Source organism: Lissotriton vulgaris, chromosome 11 (assembly GCF_964263255.1).
Source record: "Lissotriton vulgaris chromosome 11, aLisVul1.2, whole genome shotgun sequence".
NCBI lineage: Eukaryota > Metazoa > Chordata > Amphibia > Caudata > Salamandridae > Lissotriton > Lissotriton vulgaris.
Window position 1 is genome coordinate 37,239,743 of NC_141699.1, and position 19,594 is coordinate 37,259,336.

At 45.8% G+C, this 19,594-nt stretch overlaps 1 protein-coding gene across 1 annotated transcript in view; it reads right to left on the reverse strand.

Moving 5' to 3' along the window:
- LOC147678918 (uncharacterized) overlaps nt 1-19,594 on the reverse strand; it is a 474,950-nt gene that overhangs the window by 32,602 nt on the left and 422,754 nt on the right. The window contains exon 4 of the mRNA XM_086944690.1: nt 11,584-12,294. Within this exon, the coding sequence (XP_086800816.1) occupies nt 11,584-12,294 (711 nt within the window). The remainder of the gene's footprint in view (nt 1-11,583; nt 12,295-19,594) is intronic.

A 19,594-nucleotide genomic window follows, 5' to 3' on the forward strand; every position in this document is an offset into this window, starting at 1 on the left:
AAATAAGAGACCTTACATCAAGCGTTCATGTGAGCAGCAAAGACCCCCCATATATACATTCCTAATTTTCGTTTCCTTACCCCCTTTATTGAATACAAACTTAATTCTAAGTTGGCTAATTGATACATTTTAGCCCGCCAGACCTCAAACCTTGGAGGATCGGGACAAAGCCAGTCCCCGGCAATACATAAACGAGCCGTAGTCATTGCTACAAACAGAAAATAACGATGCTTATAAAAAACATTCCCTCTGGTGACTACTTGCTCCATCCCTAAAAGCATTAAGGCAGGAGTAATGTTAAGTGTTGACCCTAGAATTTTTGATAAGAACTTTTCAATATCCTGTAGGAACTTATTCAATGTAACACAACTGAAAAATATATGTACACTATCTGCATTGTCACCCCCACAACGGAAACATTCACCATCATAGCGATCACCCCACTTGTGTATACGTGCCGGAGTGTAGTATAAATTAAATAAACTTTTAAAAAATTGTTCTTTTAAATTTGCTGATAGAAAAACTTCAATCGATCTTGCAATAGCATCTTCAGTTGACACGTCAGTTTCAATTTCTCCCAATTTCGCGGCCCCTTGTGTATTGTCCAGGTCATCCTTTTTAAATGAAGACAATATCTTATACAACACTCCTATTTTGCCATGAGATTTGATAGCCTCAATAAGGGGATTTGGATTCAATTTCAAATTTCTACGCATTAGGAAATCCCGCATTTGAAGGAACTTAAAAAACTGTAAGTGAGGTAGATTATATCTCCTTGCCAAATCTGCATCCTGCCTAATAAGTCCCCCCTCGACATATAAATCTCCTATCTGACATACACCCTTATCTCTCCAACCCATAGCCACCCTATCACGGAATATTGTTGGGAGTAATTTTGCCGCGTTCATAGGAGTATAATAGGTTAGGCCTTCTAACTCAATTAGTTTACATATTTTCCTCCATATTTTAACCGCTGCTTCTGGTCCTTTTATAATAACTCCCATCAATTTTCCTAAAAAAACAACAATTAGCTTCTGATTCTAAGATTAAATACAATATAGAGGATATTTCTGATGTGGTGCCAGCATCCTCTCCGATCAATAGTATAGACATTTTCTGCAAAAAACAAACGTAATATTACAAAGCAAAATTGGGTATTGATCAGTCCCCCCTTGCAATAGGAAGAGACATGCATCTCATTGCTCGGTGAGGTTTCCCAGGGGCCCACAAAAATTTAGAACAAAGTGCCTGTAAATTGTTCAGTTGAGCTGGTGATATTTCAAGTGGTATAGCTCTGAATAAGAATAGTACCCGCAGAAGAATATTCATCTTTAAAATATTCCCTCGACCTGAAGTATTCGGGGTTCCCAAGGCCTACACGCTCCAGAGATTACCCACATACACAAAAGAACTGTTGGCACGGAAGCTGTAAAAGGCAAAGAACAAGTTTATTAAGACCCCATGGGGTGGTGGTACACTCAAACAGCACCCTTCGGTATTGCAAGAGGTATCACACCGAACACCGGTGTGACCCCGTTTATATACAGTTTTGGGGCAATAAAAGATAGGTGGCACAAGTTAAGACACAGTTTTAGAGACATACATGGTCATGTTTTGGAATACTGCCAGCTCATTGGAGGGTTTCAAACCCGCTGGTCAGTTAGCGGCACATTCCTGAAGGTATACGGGTCAGTGAGAACTGCGCATGTGTGGCTTGACCAGTACTAAAAATAGCCTGTTGCTGGGCAGATGTGAGTGGTCAGTGGAACGGACAAAGGACTAAAGGGCACGTCGGCCACGAGGCCGCTCATGATCTAAGATGGCCGCCACAGTATTTAAAATGGCGTTTATAATATACAGCCAAGTTAAGGAGGACAACGTGTAGGTTCAGCTAATCGCTAACACGGACGGGCCAATTACGACAGACGACCCTTTTAGCGTTTTAGCTGAATCTACCTCATAATGAACATAGTCTGGATGTTCGTCCTCGATGTCAATTAACATAATTTGTGTCACCTCCTTATGTAGCATCATTTTATCGTGGGCAAGAGCTCGTCTCGATGGCAAACAGGCCGATAGGCACATTGAACATAATGCAGGACCACATTGGATACACAAACAGATAAAAAACATTGCTCCCACTAGTATACAGAGAATTGTCAACAGTTTCCAGCCCCAAGTTGCAATCATGGACCAGAACCATCCAGAAAGTGTCCAAGTTCCATTGTCCGGGTGTATTTCGGCAGCTATTTTATGCAGCTTTGAAATCGCATCATACACAGATGGAGAATTATCAGGCACGTAAACACAACAGCTGCTTCCGATGATCCTACACGCCCCCCCACGATCAGCCAAAACAACATCCAGCACCATCCGGTTTTGGAGGGTGACAATTCTAGAAATCTGCAGTTCTTCGGTAATATTCCCCAGGGCAATAGCAGTGTCATTCGCAACAGCCTCGACAACACGTGTCAGGCGTCTGATCTTCCGACTGTTCAGTGCGGCCCCCACAAAGGAGAATAATCCCAGATTGAAATCCACATATTGTTGCAACGCAGTGTCCGTTTGATCAATGTCCTCTAAAGCAACAGTTCGCTTAACTCTGTTCAAAACAAAATCGTGGTACAGAGTATAGTCGTTGTGATACATCGGTGGGGCAATGAATACCGGAGGAAGCACAAACGATACATAACATGTGCCCAACCACCCCACTGGAAGCTGATGGTACCCCTTCGTTCCACAGATGAAGTAGGTGTTTCTGGATGCAACAAATGAAATGCCATTCGGGCTATCGAACGTAAGAGTAACGTTACATTCACTTCTCCCCACTGCAATCGTGCCCTTATTTCGTATACATAAATCAGCTTTTGTAGCAATGACATTTATAACATGAGCACTTGATACATTCACATTTCTCTGATTGCTGTATATTCGTGGAGCAGACACATTGTCGGGCTTATACTCTTCCCATTCAAAACGTGTACCCTCAGCCCGTGGAAACCCATCCTTGTCATGGGGACATTCTTTATTGAGGCGGAAAAGCACCCCCCCTTTGGTTGGCCATCTCAAGGTAAAGAGGAGGGTGTACCAGGCGTTGCAAGACCCATTATGCGAAAACGGGAGTGGGATAAGTGGGGTGCCCCCTCTCTTCTGGTGCCCAGGCAACATTCCACACACCCAGCAATTAGAGGTATTGGTCATATTATGTGTGTGGTGAAGAATCTGAATGAAGCTGTTATTTAAGTACGTTTGACGGTGGCGCTCTTCATGAAATGGCAGTGTAAAATGAAAATGTTCAGACGGTGCCGGGGTAGTCGGCAGCAAATGTTCACGTACAGGCACCACAAGTTCGACTACCCAGGCTATAACAGCTATCACCACAATCGTAAAAACAAAAAGAAAGGCACCCAGTATTTTCTTATCTCGCGATGCCGTCGATGCCATAGTTCAAGAAAGTTTTGTGCAAAGTCTCAAATAACACAAAATTGTTCACAGTTTCTCACAAATAGTCTCTGATACACGTACGTGTATACCTAAAAAAAGAAAAATGTGGTGCTGAACTCCGAGGTAGCCGTTGTTTTCTTCTCCGGGCCAAGACGGGTGTCGCTACTCTGGCAGAACTGATCCCCCCCCCTTGGAATTCCCGGTTTCCGTTTCACAAACCTGGAGCGGTTACCAACCAGTCTAAAAAAGGAACAAAAATCTTCTTTATCGCGGTCGTAGATTGTAGCGCTCTCTTCCAGCAGCAGATTGGTCCGGGAAGGCTCCCTCTACTTCGGCCAACGTCACAGCTGGGCTCTTTTCTTTCTCCAAGATCTCTTTATAATCAGTCAGCACAGCAGGAGTCACCAGATCCGGAGAGACTCGGCGACAATGTGTCGAATGCACCCACCGCTTCCTGTTGGTCACTCGTACGGCGGTGCGGGTCGCCAGAAGGACCTGCTCGGGGCCCTTCCACCTGGGCTCCAGACTGCTTGCTCTTTCAAACGAACGGATCATCACATGATCCCCAGGACGAAGATCGTGGCCCTCTCCAGTAGAGTTATCAGGGAGCGCTTCTCGAACCTGTTGATGAATGGAGAGCAAATCATTTGTTAATCGTGCCAAATAATCATTCATCATAACACAAGGCACATCATGTATTAATCGCGGCTTGGGCACTCCCCAGATATTCATGGGGCGACCAAACACCACCTCATAAGGTGTAAGGCCTGTCCGTGAATGGGGTACTGATCTAAGAGACAGTAGTGCTAGCGGCAACGCATCTGGCCACTTCAATGATGTAGACGCCACAATTTTGGCCAACTTAAGCTTCAACGTGGCATTGTACCGCTCGACCAAACCTGCCGACTGAGGGTGGAATACAGCGTGGAACTTTTGCTGAATCCCTAACCCCTTCAGTACATATTCCACAATCTTTCCGACAAAATGGGGCCCATTATCGCTCCACAAAAATTTACAAACTCCAAAGCGAGGAAAGAATTCCTTAAGCAACACTTTAGCTGTTGTCAAAGCCGTATTGTCTTTCGTGGGGTAGGCCTCAACCCATTTGCTAAAAGCACACACCACCACTAAGACGTACTTCAGGTTATTGCAGCGCTCGAGTTGGATGTAATCCATTTGAAGGACTTCAAACGGTGCAGAAGGTGGAACGAACCCTCCTTTCGGAGTATAGGCCCCCTTTCCAGGATTGTGTTGCAAACATACCAGGCAGGTCTGCACTACTCTCTTCGCAGTATTCGCAATCTCGGAATGTTCCCAAACTCGTGCTAAAAGCCGAGTGATTGCAAGAGCTCCGACATGAGCCAGTCCATGTGTCATCTGGACCATCGCTTGTAAGTAAGCCGCAGGCAATTTCCACTTCTCCATGTCTTTGCTTCTCCAACACCCCTCGTCATCTAGTACCCCATCTGCTGCCCAAGCCGCAAGCTCAGATTCTGTAGCTGAATTTTGTATATCCCGTATCTCTGCTCTAGCATCACTCCATCGTTCAGCCTGTGATTGTACTACATACATGGGGGAGCTAGTTCGGGACATAGCCGTTTGCCTTGCTATGCTGTCTGCAAAGGCATTTCCTTGGCCCACCTTATCCGTAACTTTCTTATGGGCACTGCACTTCACTATCGCTACTTTTTTAGGGCCAAGCAACGCATTTAGAAGATCACGCACTAACTCTCCGTACATAATATGCTCCCCGTGTGATGTCAGAAACCCACGTTCCCTCCAAAGAAGCCCGAAGTCATGGGCCACTCCAAAGGCGTACCGGCTGTCTGTGTATATGTTCACACATAGGCCAGCACTCAATTCGCAGGCTCTTGTTAAAGCTATCAGCTCTGCTGCCTGAGCCGATTTTTGTGGTATTCTAGCTGTTTCTACCACCGTCTTAAGAGTCGTGATCGCATATGCTGCGGAAGTCGTGCCATCTGGCAGCCTCAAACACGATCCATCAACCCACAGTTCCCCATCCACATCTGGAAGTGGCACATCCTGTAAGTCAACACGACCCTTTGTCTGTTCCTCAGTCAGGAAAACACAATCATGATGTTTTTCTTCCTGACCCTCCTCGGCCGGATAGGGCAATAAAGTCGCGGGGTTCAAAGTAGCGCATCTCTTCAATGTTATGTGTGGCGCTAAAAGTGTCAGCTCATATCCTGTAAGTCGTGCACTCGTGAGGTATTGAGTCTTTGTTTGGTTTAACAGGGCGTCTACTGCGTGAGGAACCAACACCAGCAATTTGTGTGATAACACTATGCCCTCACTCTGTCGTATGGCTACTGCTGTTGCCGCTACTGCTCGAAAACACCCAGGCAGCCCTCGTGCTACAGGATCCAAAATGGCAGAGAAGTATGCACATGGTCTCTGCTTATCCCCGTGTAACTGCACTAACACTGACAACGCGCACCCATCATTCTCGTGCACGTACAATGTGAAAAGTTTCGTGTAATCTGGTGTTCCTAACACGGGTGCAGAACAAAGGGCCTGTCTCAACTGTTCAAAGGCTTTCTGACATTCGTCTGTCCACTCAAGAGGCATCGGTGTAGTTTTGGACAATAATGCTAGCAGAGGTTTTATGATATGTGAGAAACCCATGATCCATTGTCTACAAAAAGATGTCAACCCTATAAAGGCACGCACATCTCTCTGCGTGCGGGGGACTGGTGTATCTAAAATCGCCTGAATTCGATCAGATGTTAATGCCCTCCCCTCCTTAGACAACAGATGACCGAGGTAGGTCACCTGGGGTCTACAGTATTGAAGCTTTTTCTTGGAGACCTTGTGATTGTTTTGTGCCAAAAAGGACAGTAACACAAGCGTGCTCTGTTCACATTGTGTATAGGAGTCAGCAGCAAGCAAAAGGTCATCCACGTACTGGATGAGCGCAACGCCAGACTGCAATTCGAAGGAATCTAGTTGTCGTTTCAAAGCCTGGCTGTAGATGCTAGGGCTCTCAGTATAGCCTTGGGGAACACGACAAAATCTATATGATTTATTATTGAGCGTAAAACCAAACAGATATCTGCTATCTGGGTGAACAGGGATAGAAAAGAACGCATTCTTTAGATCGATAACGCTAAAAGTGGTGGCTGTCGGTGGAACCAAAGTAAGCAAAGTCGTGATATCAGACACCACTGGGTATTGGGGAATGACAATTTTATTTATTTCACGCAAATCAATAATAAATCGATAGATCTTGCCATCTGAGTCTCTCTTAAGAATTGGTAGAATAGGGCTGTTACAGACATTATAAGGGACCTCCTCTACTACTCCTGCAGAAATCAAATCCTGAACAATATGTGTTAGTGCAATTTCGCCTTCCTTCGAGATCTTATACTGTGGCACTCGTGGTAGAGGGGCCCCCTCCTTAACAGTGATATGTATTGGTGGAATACGCATCTCTCCCACATCCGTATCTGATGTCGCCCACAACGTGTGCGGCAGAGAGGCCAAAGCGGGAATATCTAAAATGACACAAAATCTGTCATGTTCAGGGCAATCATCAGGATCAGGGTAGTTGTCATTCAGAATAACCCGCACTCCTTCTGGAGCGCAGCGTATTGTTGCTCGAAAATATTTAAGCAAATCAATGCCCAAGATATTATCTGGGGTATGGGGCGATAACAAAAATTGGCCAAAACTAAAGTACTTGTCAATGCATAGTGCAAGGGGCTTGGACAATGGGCTGGGGGAGGGTGTGCCATCAAACCCTACACACGTAATCATTTCGCCAGACAGGGGAGCCCTCGGAACCAAGTTTTTCGACAGAGCGCTACGAGTAGCTCCTGTGTCGACTAGAAACTGATCAGTAGAACCCAAAATACCCGCTGTTACATATGGACCTTGCTGATCTACTGGCACTTCAACTGATTCCTTACCCCATCCTACGCAATCCTATGCATGCACATAATCCTGATGTTCCACATTCTCTCCTTCCAAAATCTGATATTGATTCCGTCTATCAAACGTATTTCGTTCGTCCTGGCCACGGCCCCTCTCCTCAACCTGTCTACGATCACCTCCGCCACCTCTCGCTCCAGTATAACCTCCTCTTGACCTTCCACTGCCTCGACCACGCTGACTACGCTGTTCACGAAGTACCGGACAATCATCGGCCCAATGCCCAAACTCCTTACAATAAGCACACTGATCCTCCGCAATGTCCGTACGACCATACGACGCATTTCCTCCACCTCGTCTACCTCTATCATTCCCTCTACTCTGTGTTCCCCGAACCTGTGCCAACATCACCTTCGTTTTCAATTCCTTCGTCTTTTTCTCTACATTTTCTTTAGCCTCCACTTCCTGCCGCTCATAATACTGAGCCATAGTTAACAAGGACGCAGGGGTCGCCGTGGCCCAGGAACTCTCACTCGACTTCAATCGCTTTGCAATCTCTGGTAGGAGATTAGCCACATACTTATCTACAAACAAATGCCGACCCGTATCGTCAGTTAAAGATTGACCACTGTAATCATGAAATGCCTCCTCAAAGCGTGTAAAGAAATCTGAGACTGTTTCATCTGGTTTCTGCTTGCACGACGTTAACATGGTCCAATCTATCTTTTTGGCAGGAACAAACGTTTTCAATTTATGCAAAATAGCTGCCGGAAGATCTAGAATTAGCTGGCAAGGCTTACATGCTGGTTCTCTATCTAAATCTGCAGCATTTATCTCTTTCCAGGTCCCCCCCAAAATCGTTTCATCATTAGTTTTACGAATTTGCCTCCACATATCAGGTGGTAATATTAGCCCAAAAAACAAATCTATATCTACAAGAGTCATCACACAAGACGATATAGCCCCCTCTACCCCCTCATAGAATGCCGCTGGGTTCTTTCGAAGATCAGGTAAAGAATTTTTAAGTGCCATGACATCTGCTCTATTCCATGGTGTATACACCCAATTATACACAAAATATCCCTTCGCATCCTTTGACAATTTATCATCATCCGTACCTTCCCCTTTTGGTGGAACATACAAAGGCGCGGCTTCACGCATAGGCATAACATGCAACGCAGAGCTCTTATCTGAACCACGAAGAGAACACTCCTTAACCGCCCCGTCGTTTCCCGGCTCGGACTCCTTTTTCCTCCGTTTCAGTTCCTGTCGTAAAGAAATTGTCTCATCTCGCAGCGCGATCAACTGCTTGAACAGGTCGTCCACATCTGTAAGATCAAAATCACCTTTAGCTAAATTCTCACGATATACCGACAAAGCTTTAGGTTCTAACGTTTCAGAAACTTCACGATATGCATTTACAACTTCATCCGCTAAAGTGGACAAGAAATACATTAATTCAAGATCCGACCACCCCTGTTTCTCCGCTACCAACTGTTCCTGAGTAACACAATGCTTATTCACTTTACGAGCCCAACTGCGTAAATGAGCGGACCTCTCCGCAGTAAACCTGAGAGCCGATACCCCCTTCTGGCTCACTTGAATCTGCCCATCATCCTCGGAATCCGCAGCCGGAGCCGTCGGTGAAACGTACGGAGGCGGTGACCGATCTAACAAAGAAAAATCATCAATTTCATTATTAAGGACAGGATAAAGCGGTCGGCGAATAGGAAACTGACCAGTCGTTTGCAATTTACGTTCCCGTTCCTCCCTCTCTTTCTTCTCCTGAGCCTCCTTCTCCTCAAGCTGTAAAGCCTTATCCCGAGCAGCCTTACGCTGCTCTTTGTCCGCCAAGGCAACCTCACGCTTCATTCGTTCACGCGCCGCTTTCTCCCACATTCGTACACAATCAAACATATTTTGTCTAGACCTACGTTGAAACATACATTGCTCGACAAATTGGATTTTACTCAAATCGTATGACCCGTGTAGGGGCCATTGCAATTCGGGATCGGTCTTAGTGTACTTATGCCATAATTTACTGTACATAATAGGTGGAAGGCCGTGCTTGATATACATGTCCCTATTTGGTGTTCCCTCTGGGGGAGCCGGCTGTGATTCCGCTAACCTAATTGATGCATCATCTCCTAAGCAACACATTCCCCGGAGTTTACTGAAAACAGGCATGTTCAAAAAGTATCACGAAAGCGTGACACCAGACCAAATGGCACTTACAGTTCTTCACACGATTGTGCCGCTCAAAGGAAAAAAACAAGGTTAGAGAAACATCTCTACATGCCTGCCTATGTGAAGTGCACTACACATATAAGTTCAAAGGTCACAAATTCAAAATGTTAGCTAACTCAGATCAAAGTTCACAAAATTCGGCGAGCGTCCGAAGACTACCTCACCGGTCACAAATCTCAGGACTTCAGTAAGCGTCCGAAGACTACCTTACCGAACACAAATCTCAGGACTTCAGTAAGCGTCCGAAGACTACCTTACCGAACACAAAGCTTACCAATTCTCAAAAGTCCAGATTCCAACTGCCAAGGTCTTGTAAGCCAAATCAGCCAAACGGCACTTTCTCAGTGAAGCGGACACTCGAAAACTCAGTCGGAGACCGGCGCCACCTGGAAGGTCAGATCGGAAGGAAAGGAAAAGACACCTTGGCAGCCAAGACTCGGGTCACTCGTGGCAGTGCGCGTCCATGGCGAGTTTCCAAGCCTTCATCACGACCTCTCCTTCGGGCATCCGAGTCGCCGATGAGTCCCTTCGTGGTCGCCAATTGAAGTATTCGGGGTTCCCAAGGCCTACACGCTCCAGAGATTACCCACATACACAAAAGAACTGTTGGCACGGAAGCTGTAAAAGGCAAAGAACAAGTTTATTAAGACCCCATGGGGTGGTGGTACACTCAAACAGCACCCTTCGGTATTGCAAGAGGTATCACACCGAACACCGGTGTGACCCCGTTTATATACAGTTTTGGGGCAATAAAAGATAGGTGGCACAAGTTAAGACACAGTTTTAGAGACATACATGGTCATGTTTTGGAATACTGCCAGCTCATTGGAGGGTTTCAAACCCGCTGGTCAGTTAGCGGCACATTCCTGAAGGTATACGGGTCAGTGAGAACTGCGCATGTGTGGCTTGACCAGTACTAAAAATAGCCTGTTGCTGGGCAGATGTGAGTGGTCAGTGGAACGGACAAAGGACTAAAGGGCACGTCGGCCACGAGGCCGCTCATGATCTAAGATGGCCGCCACAGTATTCAAAATGGCGTTTATAATATACAGCCAAGTTAAGGAGGACAACGTGTAGGTTCAGCTAATCGCTAACACGGACGGGCCAATTACGACAGACCAATTAAAGTAAAATGTAACCTACCCCATCTCTCCAGAGAGTCTGCAATATTTCGAAGTAATGCCCCCCAATTTGCATCTACTAATGCTGTCATCGATGTCCTGATTTTTACACCGGGGTATGTAGCTTCAGGAACAACTCTGGAATCGTGTAATACAACATTATCTGTACAAACGAGTTGAGTTTTGGTGACGTTCAACTTATAGCCCGACACCTGGCCAAATTCCAATGCTAAATGTTCGATCTCTAACAATGCGGTAGCCGGGTCCTCGGATGTCATTGCGATGACATCTGCATATGCAAATACTATATGGGAGATATCGCGTACAAAAAAAGGCTTAATCAACTGGCTCCTAGAAAGCATTTCCACAAAATGATTATTATATAAAGCAAAAAGTAAAGGGGGGCAGGGACATCCCTGTCTCGTACCTCTGGTAATTTTTACTACCTCTGAAGTAGATCCCATTACAGCTATTCTAGCTATTGGGGAAGCATACAGAACCTGCAGAGCGGTCATAAAACTTTTCCGACAACCAACAATTTCCATTAACCTCCATAAATAATCCCACTCCACACGATCAAACGCTTTTCTGCACCTGATAAAATTAACCCTAACTGTCGCTTCTCAACGTGAGCAATATCGAACAAGGTGATCACTTTGTTGAAATGTGACACTGTGCCCCGCCCGGGTATAAATCTGTGCTGGTTATGGGATACTAGCGGGCTATTACTTTAGAGAGATGGTTTGCTAAAATGTTGGAGTATATTTTGCCATCACAATTCAAGAGTGATATAGGGCAATATGAAACAGGTAACTCTGGATCTTTGCCCTTCTTGCCAAAAACAACAATTGTAGCTTCATCCCAAGACTTAGGAGCCAACCCCATTTGAGCAGCCCTAAACGTTGCCAGCATCATTTCCTTCAAATGGTCAAAAAAAGCTTGCAATTCCCCCCTCAGAATATTGTTGGGGCCAGCAGCTTTCCCCATTGCTAGAGTCTTAACAGCAATTTCTACTTCATCCATGGTAATTGGGGCATCCAGCAAAGCTGCCGCCGCTGAGTCCAGTTTAGGAAAATCTCCGATCTGCATACATTTTGCTACTGCTACCCCCCCTTGCTGGTGTGTATAAAGATTAGTGTAAAACTGATGAAAAATAGCTAAGATCCCTTCTGGGTCAGACCTTAATATCCCTACACTATCCTTTAATGCTGCAATATTGCGACTAGATTCGTTCATACGCAGTTTGAGGGCAAGGCATCTCCCAACTGCCTCCCCATATTCGTGATACAGTTTCTTATGAGTCAAGTATTTTCTTGCGTTCACTTTGTCCCAAACACCCTTTATTTTAGCCCTTTTTTTGTCCACATCGTCTTCTAAATCTAAGATGCTGCCCTGATGTGCTATGCCCTGAATCAGTTTTTCCTCTGCCCTTTTCAGATCAGAATAAAAGCTCTCTATCTCCGCCTTGAGTTTTTTTTGATGAGACAGCCCAAAACTCAGCACTTCCCCCCTAAAACAAGCCTTGAACGTTTCCCATACTATATTGATGCTGCACGAGTCCCTGTTATTGTTGAAAAATACCTTTAACCACCTAGAAATATGATCTATAAAATTGTCATTAACACACAGCTTCCGGTCAAAGGAAAAGTTTTTAAGTCTCACAGCCTCTCCCCAACCTGACATTGATAATACAATAGGGGCGTGATCCGATTAAATTCTAGGACAGATCTGCATTACCGCCCCCGCCAAGGAGGCAGTACTTAAAAAAAAATAATCTAGTCGCACTATTTGTTTTGGGGGAAAAGAATAAAAAGTGTATCCTGGGTCCGCTGGGGATAGTTTACTCCATGTATCTATCAACCATGGTCTTTTAATAGATTGTACAAAGCCTTAAAAACCCGAGGTTTTCGTCCTCTATTAGTTTTCGCCCCCCGCAATGTCCTGATTAGTTAGATTATATTCATATCTCCGCAGATAACTAGCGGGGTTGGCCATGTTGCAAGCTCTATACTCAATTTTTCAAGAATTGTTGCCTCGTCTAAGTTGGACCCATAGATGTTACATAGAGTACAATTTCTGAGTCGCCCTGCAAATTAAATTATGGTCCAGAGACCAAAATTGTCTGCCAATTTTCGCTGAACCATGTAGACATTAGGTTTAGCTAAGATCGCAACCCCACGGATCATTACTGATTGCTGCAAAGAAACAGCGACAGACAATCCCAGATTAGATAACAGGTGACGTTTACTCCATGGTAAATGCGTCTCTTGGAGACATACGAGATCCGGGTGAATATTGCGTAGTTCAGCGGCAATCTGCCTTCTTTTATTAATGTTGTTCAGGCCGGAAACATTTAAACAGCATATTTTAATTTCTCTAGAAGCCATCAAGCATCCAAGCTAAGTTCACGGTTGGACACAATACCCTTGTTTATATAACAGAATGCACACCACTCTCCTAATACAATTTCTTTTGTTGTTGTTTCTCCTTCGCTGAAACTGTGAATTTTTACCCTTTTTACCGCAACACCATGACCCTTCTGCCCTTTCACCACCCCACCACCACAATCCCCCACCCCCACCACCTTCCCTCCCTTTAACAAGGCTTTAGGATTTATGGTCCTGCACATGACAGCTGCCGTGATTCCCTTCCCTTGCCCACATATTGCTCCATTCGGAACAAAGAAAAAAAACATCTCCAACCCAGAGTCTCTCACACAATTTTTCAGAAAAGTCAAGAAAAATTGAAAATAGTCATCATCAGTTAATCCTAATCTCAAGAATTAAAGGACTATAAGAAAGAAATGAAAAGTTAGCAACACATAGAATCTGAATATATACACCAGTTATTCCACCAATTTAGCACTATATCTTTAAATGCTATTCAGAAACTCTTTAGCTAGTCCCTCGGTGGTAAAAAAGTGTGTGCGCTCATGGAAAATAATCTTCAATTTTGCTGGGTTCATAAAAAAGGCCTGCGCCCCTTTGGCCTTAAATGGTGTGATTAGCTGCGAATCTGCCAGCGGTTTCCCATGGTGTATCTACAAAAATCAGGTCTTACAAAAAACTCAAAACCAGGTCCTATTCTCCTCTTGTCAGGGCGGGTGAGCTTAAAGACATCCTCCCGAGCCAGAAAGCTATTAAAAGAGATTAGCAGTGCTCTAGGTCTAGCAACAGTTTGTCCATCAGCTTGACCAGCACGCACTTGAATATTGAAAGGAAATTGGTGCGCTCTCTCGATCTGTCTGTCCCAGTCCCATTTACTTAACTCTGAAAATACATTTTTAAATAAGTCCACAATAAACTTGCGAGCATCTTGCCCCTCTTTTCATTTCGATATTTGTAAAACTCGCAAGTTATTTCTACGTGCTCGATTTTCGAAGTCAGCCAACTTTCACTGCGTATCCTCATTTATTGCATGCAATGATTCTGTCACAACCTTCTGCTGCACAGCTTTGTCCTCTAAGTTCGATATCCGCGATTCTACTTCGTTGAATCTAGACGTAAAATCAGCTTGTGATTTAGCCAGCCTGCGAACAGAATTCTGCAATTTTTGGCATAGATTCTGGACTCTTTGGCTCTCCACTCTTGTTTCCTCACGTAAGGACATTATTGACTCATAAATCAACAATATGGATATTTCCTCTTCCAAGTGCTCTGGAGATTCGTACTGAGTTTGATACTGAATGCCATGCTCACCCTCGTTATCTGTTATCATTTCCGTTTTTTTACGCACTGTGTGGGGACTACCTTCAGGGATGTCGACCGAATCGTCCAGGCACACACTGCTATGATCGCTACCACCAGTCATATTCATTTGTTTGGCATACCATAAGGCTAAGTCTGTTGTGTTTTATCTAGGACCCTAAATACATATTTCATATTTAGTAATAGTCAATGCAAACCAAATGTGGCAAGGCTACTGCCTTAGACTCCCAGAAAGCACAACGAGTTCCTACAACATACCAAACCTCCATCAACCTGGGAATTCCCTGTGCTTTTGTTTTGATTTGTCTTAGAACTCCTGCAAGCACTGAAAGAACGGTCAGTTCTTAGTGACATCTTTAATTGATGTCTTATGTCCAACCTTACGTCAAACACGGCACCTTCCAGGTATAAATATACCAGCGTGTGACTTAAGCAACACACGGTGGTGTGGAGCAGAGCGGCTATCTACTTATCCGAAGCCCAGCTGATGCGAGTGCCGAAGGAAGCCGTCCCTCCCATTTGACGCACTGAGAAAGACGCTGTCTTTTTCTCCTGCCGAGAAAATCCAGCTCCGGTGTTTCCAGTCACCCTCGCTGGTTACTGGGAGATCGAGTCCTGAGAGCGAGATACAAGACCTCCTCCATTCTAAAAACCAAGGTATTGAGCTGATTAGATCCTTAGAGAACTCCTGGGTCCGATACTTGGGCAAAAACTAACTTAACTTAAACTGCAGCCCATCTACTCCTTCCCACGTACTAGGCATAGGTTAGGTGCACTGGGGTAGGCTTATTTAGAAGCACCAGTTGAGTATGTTTAGTCAAGCTTTTATCTTTGTATGTAACTGTATATATTTTATACCTTTTAAGTATCATACGGCTGAGAAACCATATCAATGCTTTTACAGTATTATTTCGTGATACTCCTTTTACTGTACACAATCATAGCAATTCATTTCTTTTGCATGAGAAAGAAGACTGTTCAATAAATAACACCTTTTTATTGAAAACGCCCATCTCTCTATTTCTCTGCACTCTGGTGAAACTAAGTATGCACAACTGTTTGAGTGAAATAGCTATCTATTGTTTTCACACGACTCTGAAGATATACTCCTTATTCTGGGGGAGCAAAGTTGTCATGTTTATGTGGTTGTCAGAAGCTGAATCCCTTCTTGTCTAATCAGGGAAGTTCACTCCTCCTTTTTCATTCGAGAAAGTTTCTAGTTACCTCTGAGCTAGCTGGCAAACCTAAATTAAGTCTAACATATTCAATAGAGACCTAGTCGACCTCAGTCCTACGTCTAAACTATTGTTTATGTTATTCCAATGCGCAGAGCCTATTGGGAAAATAGGAACTAGACTACCAGTCTTCGCAAGATGAAGATAGCGACTGATCAGACATAGAATAAAAGTCTCCTGATTCAGCATCCTGTAATTGTCCTTGAGCTTGATCTCCGCCCAGAGATATATCAGGGTTGAGTTTGTGACCCGGGTTACTACCAACGTTACTACCGTGGTGCATACTTTGCATATATCTGCATCATTGATCGTGGGGGAGGAAAGATTCATATCAACTACCATTGATGGAGTGGGACAGACCTGCCCTTTTGCTTCGGTGTTACTCGGTAACGCATCAGCACTTACTGCTGACGCCACCATATGTGGTTCTCCTACGGCTGATATTGGTACTTCATTTTCAGCAGTAGACTGGGCTTTTCCTCCCTTGGATTTGTCCTTTGTAGAGGAAAATATTGCAGGTATCTTTTTTTTTCAGCACCACCCGCTTTTACTTTAATATTTTCCACACATTTTTTTGGCATTTTTGGTGTTTTTGAGCGGGCTAGTCAGAATTGTCTTGTTCACCTCAGCCCCGCCGTTTTCACCTTGCTCCTCGGGGACTCCGGGTTTTCCCCTTGCTCCTTTCGGCGGCATGTCTCCAGCGCTGCCAACACCGTACCTCCCGTAAATCTTCCCCGTGTGAGCACTCATAGTGCCAATATCGGCCCAAACCCAGACCTTTCTTCATACAACACACCCCTCCACCAATAACCGACACAACACAAGTTGATGGAGAAAGTTGTTGCAGTTTTATTAGCACAAACATTATGCCAACATGTTGGGTTATCTTAAGGGCGATCCAGAGGAGGCCGCCTCTCGCGACCCGCCCACCTGATGAGCCATAACCCCCGCGGTGTTAACCGTAGGGGCGTAGTCAGTTTTGGGGGGAAGGTCTAACCCCTCCCCCGGCGAACCTCTCGTTCGCCCATTACTCACGCCCCTCCGCCTCGGGGGCGGAGCGTTGGCAACCCCCGGTTGGTCAGGTACACAACTGCTCGAAGGACTAACGGGGCGCCGTTGGTCCTCCAGGATCCACCGTGGATCTCCCTGGGGGATAATTCGCTCACACACCCTTCCGGTGCTCCTGTAGAGGGTACCCTTCTGTACCTTCCTGTATCGGATCTCCCTGTAACTACGCCTGCAACACAAAGACAAGTCATTAGTAGTAACAGACACCCCCCCCCGATCTGCCCAAGAGCAGGGTAAGCGGATGGGAGGGAAAACGCCGGGTAGTCACTAGTCCCGCGATGCAGGGTCAGCCTGGGGGTGGGGGCGAGGGTCAACTCGCCGCTGCATCAGGAACCCCCTTCAAGACCGCCATAATTATCCCTATACTAAAAAAGCCCAGGGCGGATCCTGCCTCCCCGGCAAACTATCGCCCTATATCCCTTCTCCCGTATTTGGGAAAGGTTGCTGAGTCCCATGTCACCCAGGTGCTTAGCTCTTTTATAGAGGATAGTAACTACCTTGCACCCTGCCAGGCGGGCTTTCGTCCTCGCCATTCCACCGAGAGGGTGGTTATCTCGGTCATGGACCAACTCAGGGAGGGGCTCGATACCAACACTCCCCAGGCCCTCGTCCTCCTGGATCTGTCCGCCGCTTTTGACACGGTGGACCATTCCATTCTTCTGTCCCGTGTCAAGGCGGCGGGCATAGGGGGACAGATATTGGCCTGGCTCTGCTCCTTCCTGTCTGACCGCACGCAAGCAATCCACCTGGCCGAATTCTCTGCCCCGCCCCGCAGGGTGCAATGCGGTGTCCCTCAGGGTTCCTCTCTTTCCCCTCTTTTGTTTAACCTTTACATTTTCCCTCTCATTTTTGCATTGCAACAAATGGAGGTCACGGTGTACAATTACGCTGATGACCTCCAACTCATTTTTAATTTCTCCTCCCCCACATCAGGTATCACTAGCTTCCAGTCCGTCATGCTGTTTATCCGGGATTGGATGAATGCGAACCACCTTAAACTCAACCCGAATAAAACAGAGCTGGTCCTGACTGGTGGCAGTGGTAACCCTTGGTCCCCCTCGTTTTGGCCCCCTTCTCTAGGCTTACCCCCCACTCCTTCACATTCAGCTAAGACCCTTGGTATCACCATCAATCATCATCTGAAACTTCACTCCCATATTAGTTCTGTTGTTTCCTCCTGTTTCTTTACCCTGCGTACCATCAGGAAAATATCCCGTTTTTTTTCTCCCCCCTGCACTTAAACTTATCTTAATGGCCATGGTTCTATCTAAGATTGACTATGGAAATATTATTTACAATGGTGTCCCCGCCTATGCACTTCAACGCCTTCAACTGGTACAGAACCAGGCAGCTTGCCCGGTCTATGGCCTATCCAAATCCCACCACTCCTCTCCCCTGCTTATTGCTCTACATTGCTCCCTATCAAACAACGGGCCCTTTTTAAACTTGGATGCCTTACCTTGCAGGCCCGGGCGGGCACGGCCCCTGCATTTATCAACTCTGCCATCACCAACTACTGCCCTCCTAGAGATCTGCGCTCATCCACCAAATCTCTTTTAGTCATTCCCCGCTTTAAGAAACAAAGATCGGGAGGCCAGAAATTCTCGGTCCTTGCTCCCACCTTTTGGAATACACTCCCGTCCCCTGTTAGACTTTCCTCCTCCTATATGGAATTTCGTAAGGCCCTTACAACTTTTCTGTTTCAGCAAGCCTTTTAGCCCCTAGCCCGCTGTGTCCTCTATGCCCAGAAAAAAACCCCAGTGCCAAGAAACTGCATATTGTACGTGCGCTCTATAAATTCCTAAAAATTCAAATTCAAAGAGGGCGCTTGACCCTCGCCCCCTGGGCTATATAGCCCTTCATCCCCTCCCCCAAGAACAGGAAGTGACATCACGGGGGGACCACTGGTCCCCCCCAACCACTAGACCGCTCAGGGTCTGTGCCATCCTATGGCACTAAGGGTGGCTGCCCTCGTAGGTGGCCACCTTTGGTGTCCCGGCGTAGCCGATCAGAGCAATGAGTTCTAGAGAGGGAGAGCCTACCTCCTCTTCACTGCGTGTAAGACGATCCGCTCCATGCTGGCACCGCTTGAAACGCCGTTCTGCCATCTGCCGGCACAACAAAGAGGACGCCAACAGTAGGTACAGGTCAGTTCACATTCACTGCATCGAGCAAAAAAGAAATACCGGTAAGCTCTACCAGCCGCCATTTTTTTTTTGTTGCGTCCGTTTTCTCCGACCGTTGCAGCTTGTGGGCAGAGCTGGGAGCGGTCAGCTTACACGTCCACTCACATGGGCGCCATCTTGCCTCTCTAAACATTACCTAATCTAAATAATTCCATTGCTATTTTCCATAGTGACACCCATCCTGGATGCCTCTGGATCCTACAACATGCACTCTGCATCTCCATACCCTGTGGTATGCAAGCTAATCACCTATTCAATTTGAGCAAGGAAGTATTCCTTCCTAGCATAACCATCCCATACGCCTTGTGATTTTAGGACTCTATGCCTCTCGATGGCCTCATGCATTGCATCCCAGTGACCATCCTCCACAGATTTTGATGCCAGAATCATGTCACTTCAACCCTGTCACTACAACGATTGAATTCCAGGTACCCAGGTTACTCATTTTCACTCATTTTCACTATTATAGTTACCTAGACACTCCCCGCTGCCCACAATCACCTTGATCACAGTCACCCCTTCTGATCCACAATAGGCTAAATATGAATGCTCCACAGCTTAGGCCCATAGTATGTTATCACCACTCCCGCAGGCATGTTGGCATGCATCACCCACCTTTATCCATGAGTAGAAGTGTTGTACAGATTTTACATCCCCTCGCTAATTGCTTTACGCCTCCTGCACCCCTTTTTGTT